This window comes from Colletotrichum orchidophilum (assembly GCF_001831195.1).
Source record: "Colletotrichum orchidophilum strain IMI 309357 chromosome Unknown Scaffold_175.1, whole genome shotgun sequence".
NCBI classification, from domain to species: Eukaryota; Fungi; Ascomycota; class Sordariomycetes; order Glomerellales; family Glomerellaceae; genus Colletotrichum; species Colletotrichum orchidophilum.
This window is the reverse complement of record NW_019173131.1, coordinates 1-7,190: the sequence shown is the minus strand read 5'-3', so window position 1 is coordinate 7,190 and position 7,190 is coordinate 1. Positions and strand designations below refer to the sequence as shown.

Sequence of the window (7,190 nt, the reverse complement as noted above, 5' to 3'; positions counted from 1 at the left end):
TCAATCAAATCCAGCCATCTTCCCTTCATCCGCATCCTCCCCAAACCACTTCTACATCTCCCTCGCTCGCCTTCGCCAGTTTGTCCCTCCCTCTCCCCGGCGCGGACTTGATTCTCCCTAGAACAGCCATCCACTGTCCAGATTGGAAAAAAGTCTTGCGAGCTCTGTCTGCTTCACATATACCCTCACCGCAGACACCAGCGACAAATACACTGTTCCAGGATTCCGATTCTCCCACGGCCTCCCACGGACAGCAAATACCCTCCTAAACGTCAAAACTTCGACGACGACTAGATACCCTCAGTTTCCCGGTTCTCCTCCCAGCTCCGCGTCATTGAGCTTCCAGCTCCTCCCAGCTGTTTATCATGCGTCCCGAAGTCGAGCAAGAGCTTGCCCATACTCTCCTTGTGGAGCTCCTTGCCTACCAATTCGCCTCACCCGTGCGGTGGATTGAGACCCAAGATGTTTTCCTCGCCGAAAAGACCGCCGAGAGGGTGGTTGAAATCGGTCCCGCTGATACCCTTGGTGTGATGGCCAAGCGCACCCTCGCCTCAAAGTACGAAGCCTACGATGCCGCCAAGTCAGTCCAGCGTCAAATCCTCTGCTACAACAAGGATGCAAAGGAAATTTACTACGAGGCCGACCCTATCGAGGAGGAGCCAGAGCCTGCTGCCGCTTCATCTAGCGCGCCGGCCGCTGCTTCTTCCTCTGCCCCTGCGGCTGCTGCCGCTCCCGCTGTTGCCGCTCCCCCGCCCAGCGCCGGCCCTGCCGCTCAGGTTGCCGACGCCCCCGTTCAGGCTATCGATATTCTGCGAGCTCTTATTGCTCAGAAGCTCAAGAAGCCCTTGGCTGAGGTCCCCTTGAGCAAGGCCATCAAGGACCTTGTTGGCGGTGAGTAGCGAAATTTTCAAACTCCACACTACCAGTCGTAGCAACCTGCTGATCCGCTGTAAACAGGTAAATCCACCCTTCAGAACGAAATCCTTGGTGACCTCGGCAAGGAATTTGGATCAACACCAGAGAAGCCTGAAGATGTTCCTCTTGACGAGCTCGGTTCCTCCATGCAGGCCACCTTCGATGGCCAGCTCGGCAAGCAATCTCAGGCTCTTATTGCCCGCTTAATCTCCTCCAAGATGCCCGGTGGCTTCAACATCACGGCCGCGAGAAAATACCTCGAGACAAGATGGGGCTTGGCTTCAGGAAGACAAGACGGCACTCTTCTGCTTGCTCTGACCATGGAGCCTGCTGCCCGTTTGGGATCCGAGGCGGACGCCAAGGCTTTCCTGGACGACGTCACCCAGAAGTATGCTGTTACCGCCGGTATTAGCTTGACCACTCCTCAAGCTGGCGCTGCGGCTGGCGGCTCTGGTGGTGGCATGATGATGGACCCCGCGGCTATCGATGCTCTCACCAAGGACCAGCGCGCCCTCTTCAAGCAGCAGCTCGAGCTCCTCGCGAGATACCTCAAGCTGGATCTCCGTGCCGGCGACAAGGCCTACCTCAACTCTCAGGAGTCCGAGAAGGTCCTCCAGTCTCAGATCGACCTCTGGACTGCAGAGCACGGCGACTTCTACGCTGCCGGCATTCAACCCGTCTTCAGCTCCCTCAAGGCTCGCTCCTACGATTCGTCCTGGAACTGGGCACGCCAAGATGCCCTCCACATGTATTATGACATCATTTTCGGCCGCCTCAAGGCTGTCGACCGTGAGATTGTCAGCCAGTGCATCCGCATCATGAACCGCTCCAACCCCACCCTCGTTGAGTTCATGCAGTACCACATTGATAACTGCCCTGCGGAGCGCGGAGAGACGTACAAGCTCGCCAAGGAGCTCGGTGAGCAGCTCATTGAGAACTGCAAAGAGGTCCTCAACGCCAACCCCGTCTACAAGGACGTTGCCGTTCCCACCGGTCCCCAGACCACAGTCGACGCTCGCGGTAACCTCAACTACGAGGAAGTCCCCCGTGCCAGCTGCCGCAAGCTGGAGCACTACGTCCAGCAGATGGCTGAAGGCGGTAAGATTTCCGAGTACGGCAACCGCACCAAGGTTCAGAACGATCTGCGCCGCATCTACAAGCTCATCAAGGAGCAGCACAAGATGTCCAAGACTTCGCAGCTCGAGATTAAAAACCTCTACGGCGATGTTCTGCGTTCTCTCGCGATGAATGAGAACCAGATCATTCCCAACGAGGATAGCCCCTCCAAGAAGGCCAAGCCCGGCAAGGTCGAGACCATTCCCTTCTTGCACCTCAAGCGGAAGAGCCTTCACGGCTGGGACTACAGTAAGAAGCTCACCGGCTACTACTTGCAGTCTCTTGAGGAGGCCGCTAAGGATGGTGTCACCTTCGCTGGCAAGCACGCCCTTATGACTGGTGCCGGCGCCGGCTCCATCGGTGCCGAGGTCCTGCAGGGTCTTATCAGCGGTGGTGCCAAGGTTGTCGTGACCACCAGCAGATTCTCTCGCGAGGTCACTGAATACTACCAGTCCATGTACACCCGTTTCGGTGCTCGTGGCTCCCAGCTTGTTGTTGTGCCCTTCAACCAGGGTAGCAAGCAGGACTGTGAGGCTCTCATCGATTACATCTACGACCCCAAGAACGGCCTCGGCTGGGATCTGGACTTCATCGTGCCTTTCGCTGCCATCCCTGAGAACGGCCGCCAGATCGACCAGATTGACTCCCGATCTGAGCTGGCTCACCGCATCATGTTGACCAACTTGCTCCGCATCCTCGGAAGCGTCAAGACCCAGAAGGCCGACCGTGGCTTCGAGACCCGCCCTGCCCAGGTTGTCCTGCCTCTTTCCCCCAACCACGGCACCTTTGGTAACGATGGTCTTTACTCCGAGTCCAAGCTTGCGCTGGAGACTCTCTTCAACAGATGGCACTCTGAGGACTGGGGTCAGTACCTCACCATTTGCGGTGCCGTCATTGGCTGGACTCGTGGCACCGGTCTTATGAGCGGCAACAACGTTGTTGCCGAGGGTGTCGAGGCTTTTGGCGTTCGCACCTTCTCCCAGCAGGAGATGGCTTTCAACCTCTTGGGTCTCATGTCGCCTGCTGTTGTTGACCTCTGCCAGAGCGAGCCTGTCTTCGCTGACCTGAACGGTGGTCTCCAGTTTATCCCCGACCTCAACCAGACCATGACCAAGCTTCGCAAGGATATCATGGAGACCAGCGAGGTCCGCCGTGCTGTCACGAAGGAGACTGCTATTGAGAACAAGGTTGTCAACGGTCCCAACTCTGAGGCTCTGTACAAGAAGACACTTGTTGAACCCCGTGCCAACCTCAAGTTCGACTTCCCTACCCTGCCTGATTGGGAGGAGGAGATTGCTCCCCTCAACGACCGCCTCAAGGGCATGGTTGACTTGGAGAAGGTTGTCGTCGTCACCGGTTTTGCCGAAGTTGGTCCTTGGGGTAACTCCCGTACCCGTTGGGAGATGGAGGCTCACGGCGAGTTCTCTCTCGAGGGTTGCGTTGAGATGGCCTGGATCATGGGTCTGATCAAGAACCACAACGGTCCCATCAAGGGCAAGCCTGCTCCCTACTCCGGCTGGGTCGATGCCAAGACTGGCGAGCCCGTCGATGACAAGGACATCAAGCAGAAGTACGAGAAGTACATCCTCGAGCACTCGGGTATCCGTCTGATTGAGCCTGAGCTCTTTGGCGGCTACGATCCCGAGCAGAAGCAGCTTCTTCATGAGGTTGTCATCGAGGAGGACCTCGAGCCCTTCGAGGCGTCCAAGGAGACTGCCGAGGAGTTCAAGCGTGAGCACGGCGACAAGGTCGAGATCTTCGAGATCCCTGAGTCTGGCGAGTACATTGTCCGCATGAAGAAGGGGGCCGCTCTGTTGATCCCCAAGGCTCTCCGCTTCGACAGACTCGTCGCTGGCCAGATCCCCACTGGGTGGGACGCCAAGAGATATGGTGTTCCCGAGGACATCGTCTCCCAGGTCGACCCTGTCACGCTCTTCGTCCTCGTTTCCGTAGCCGAGACTCTGCTGTCGGCCGGTATCACCGACCCCTACGAGTTCTACAAGTACGTCCACGTTTCTGAGGTGGGCAACTGTATCGGATCCGGTATGGGAGGAGCCGGCGCTCTCCGCGGCATGCACAGAGACCGTTACCTGGACAAGCCTGTCCAGAATGACATTCTCCAGGAGTCATTCATCAACACCATGGCCGCTTGGGTTAACATGCTGTTGATCTCTTCCTCCGGTCCCATCAAGACCCCCGTCGGTGCTTGCGCCACCGCTGTCGAGTCCGTCGATATCGGTTACGAGACCATCATGGAAGGCAAGGCTCGCATCGTCTTCGTCGGTGGTTTCGATGACTTCGGTGAGGAGGGCTCTTACGAGTTCGCCAACATGAAGGCCACCAGCAACGCCGTTGATGAGATTGCCCACGGCCGCACCCCCGGCGAGATGTCGCGTCCCACCACCACCACTCGTAATGGATTCATGGAGTCCCAGGGTTGCGGTGTCCAGCTGATCATGACCGCCAAGCTCGCCCTTGACATGGGCATGCCCATCCACGGTATTCTGGCTTTGACCACCACTGCCACCGACAAGATTGGCCGATCCGTTCCCGCTCCTGGCCAAGGTGTGTTGACCACTGCCCGCGAGCACGCCGGCAAGTTCCCCTCGCCTCTGCTCGACATCAATTACCGTCGCCGCCAGATCGAGCTCCGCAAGAAGCAGATCAAGCAGTGGCAAGAGTCTGAGCTCGAATACCTCTACGACGAGGTCGAGGCCATCAAGGCTCAGGGCCAGGAGGTCAACGAGAAGGAGTACGCTCACGACCGCGCCGAGCACATCAAGAAGGAGGCAGAGCGCCAAGAGAAGGATGTCCTGCGCAGCCTCGGCAACAACTTCTGGAAGAACAACCCGGAGATTGCTCCTCTTCGTGGTGCCCTCGCTACCTGGGGTCTCACCATCGACGACCTCGAGGTCGCTTCTTTCCACGGAACCTCAACCAAGGCCAACGACAAGAACGAGTCTTCCGTCATCTGCCAACAGCTCCGCCACCTCGGCCGCAAGAAGGGCAACGCTGTCATGGGTATCTTCCAGAAGTACCTCACTGGTCACCCCAAGGGTGCTGCCGGTGCCTGGATGATGAACGGCTGCTTGCAGGTGCTCAACACCGGTTTGGTTCCGGGCAACCGCAATGCCGACAACGTCGATCCCATTATGGAGCAGTTTGACATGATTGTTTACCCCAGCCGCACCATCCAGACCGATGGTATCAAGGCCTTCTCCGTCACCTCTTTCGGTTTCGGTCAGAAGGGTGCTCAGGCCATCGGTGTCCACCCCAAGTACCTCTTCGCTACCCTGGACGAGAAGACGTACGAGGAGTACTCGGCCAAGGTCAACGCTCGCCAAAAGAAGGCTTACAGCTTCTTCCACAAGGGCCTGGTCAACAACACGCTCTTCGTGCCCAAGTCCAACGCTCCGTACACGGATGAGCAGCTCAGCAAGGTTCTCCTGAACCCTGATGCTCGCGTCACCGAGGACAAGAAGACCTCGACCATCTCTTACCCCTCCAACTTCATGAAGGCATCTGAGAAGACTGTCACCTCCACGGCGGCCAAGGCCACCCAGGACATGATGGAGGGTTTGGCCAAGAAGGTTGTCAACAAGAACAGCAACGTCGGTGTTGACGTTGAGGACATATCTGCCATCAACATTGAGAACGAGACGTTCATTGAGCGCAACTTCACCGCCGGTGAGATCAAGTACTGCCAGGCCGCAGCCAGCCCCCAGAGCTCATTCGCTGGCCGGTGGAGCGCAAAGGAGGCCGTCTTCAAGTCGCTTGGCGTCTCTAGCAAGGGTGCCGGTGCGCCGCTGAAGGACATTGAGATTGCCAAGGATGAGTCAGGCGCCCCGTTGGTCAAGGTAAGCTCAATTCACCATACAAGAGCTTATTGCAATCGTTTACTAACATGAGAACCAGCTCCACGGCGAAGCAGCTGCTGCCGCCAAGAAGGTTGGCCTTTCGGACATTAGCGTCTCGATTTCACACTCGGAGACGCAAGCGATTGCGGTGGCCGTGGCGAACTTTTAAAAAAGCGGGTAGACTGTACAATGCATTTCTAGTTCATGGGATATAGGCAGGCATGGGATCTTGCTTGTTCACTTTGGTCGTGTTTTGACAACATACAAGCCTGGGAGTATAGATTGCTGGTACACTTTGGGAGGAGTGTAGCCGCATGATCATCATCGTCGGATGAATTGACGAGTAATGCACGAGTTGGGAACGGCGCAACAATGATAGAAGCCAGTTCCTCATTGCCACAATAGAATCTGTATCAACCATCTCGGTGCCTTGAAAATGACTTGATGATGCCGCGGGTACAGCTTTCAACACGGGTTTGGGGAAGGATGGAAGCAAAGTAAAGCAAAGCTCTACCCCGCCTTGTGAGCGACCACTCATCCAAGTCTGCTCCCTTTGCCCATCTGTTCGGGCGAAAAGCGGCGATCAGGATGCCTGCAATGCAACGTGATCCTGGTTTCGTGCCATGGGAATCCAGGACGCCCGTCTGATGAATGGGATGAACTGACGAGGTGGGGGGCAGCTCACAACGTGGACAGTGATTCGGTTGGCATGCGCGAATGATTGGAAAGCAAGGGACATTGGATCAGAGGGATGGACTACATGGCGATGCAGGAGGGCTTGTTGGACTTGGTGATGTCGTCAACAGCGTTGACGGTGGGTGTCGGCGGTTGAGATTTGGGGTGATGGTTTTTCTGAGAAGGTGGACGGACGCTGGGACATTTCGGGAGGCGTAACCTAAGGCTGTGTGCCGTTGCAGAACGGTGACGGCATGTACCTCCTAGCTCAAGGAGGCGGCTTAGACGTGCAGCATCTGGCGTCCGACACACGTTGGTGTCTGTGAAGTGTGAAAAAATGAAGTAACAAAAGAGGTGACGAACAGCGTCGGTTGGTAGAAATGCAGTGGTGTTTTATTTCGGCTTGCGCGTTCTTTACTTTCGCGTCCTCGTTTTGTTTCAGTGTTTATCTCCGTTTCTTGTGACATCTTGTGTCTTCCCCCCCCTCGGTCGCCTTATGGAGTGGGAGGTTCGTCTGATGTGAGAATGGGTGTTGTTGGTTTTCTTGTTGTTGTTTCTTGAGACTGACAGGAGGTGAGGCTAGAGAAACAGTTCAAACATGGGCCACGTACGTAGTAAAGAGGGTAT

General features: G+C 56.5%; 1 protein-coding gene across 1 annotated transcript; it reads left to right on the top strand.

Moving 5' to 3' along the window:
* Positions 1-365: 365 nt before the first annotated feature.
* Positions 366-6,057, top strand: CORC01_13035 (fatty acid synthase alpha subunit; the record flags this gene model as incomplete). The annotated part of the gene is made up of 3 exons (XM_022624653.1): positions 366-891; positions 958-5,888; positions 5,947-6,057. 3 exons carry the CDS (start codon positions 366-368, stop codon positions 6,055-6,057), a joined length of 5,568 nt encoding a protein of 1,855 aa, XP_022468817.1.
* Between the last annotated feature and the right edge of the window lie 1,133 nt (positions 6,058-7,190).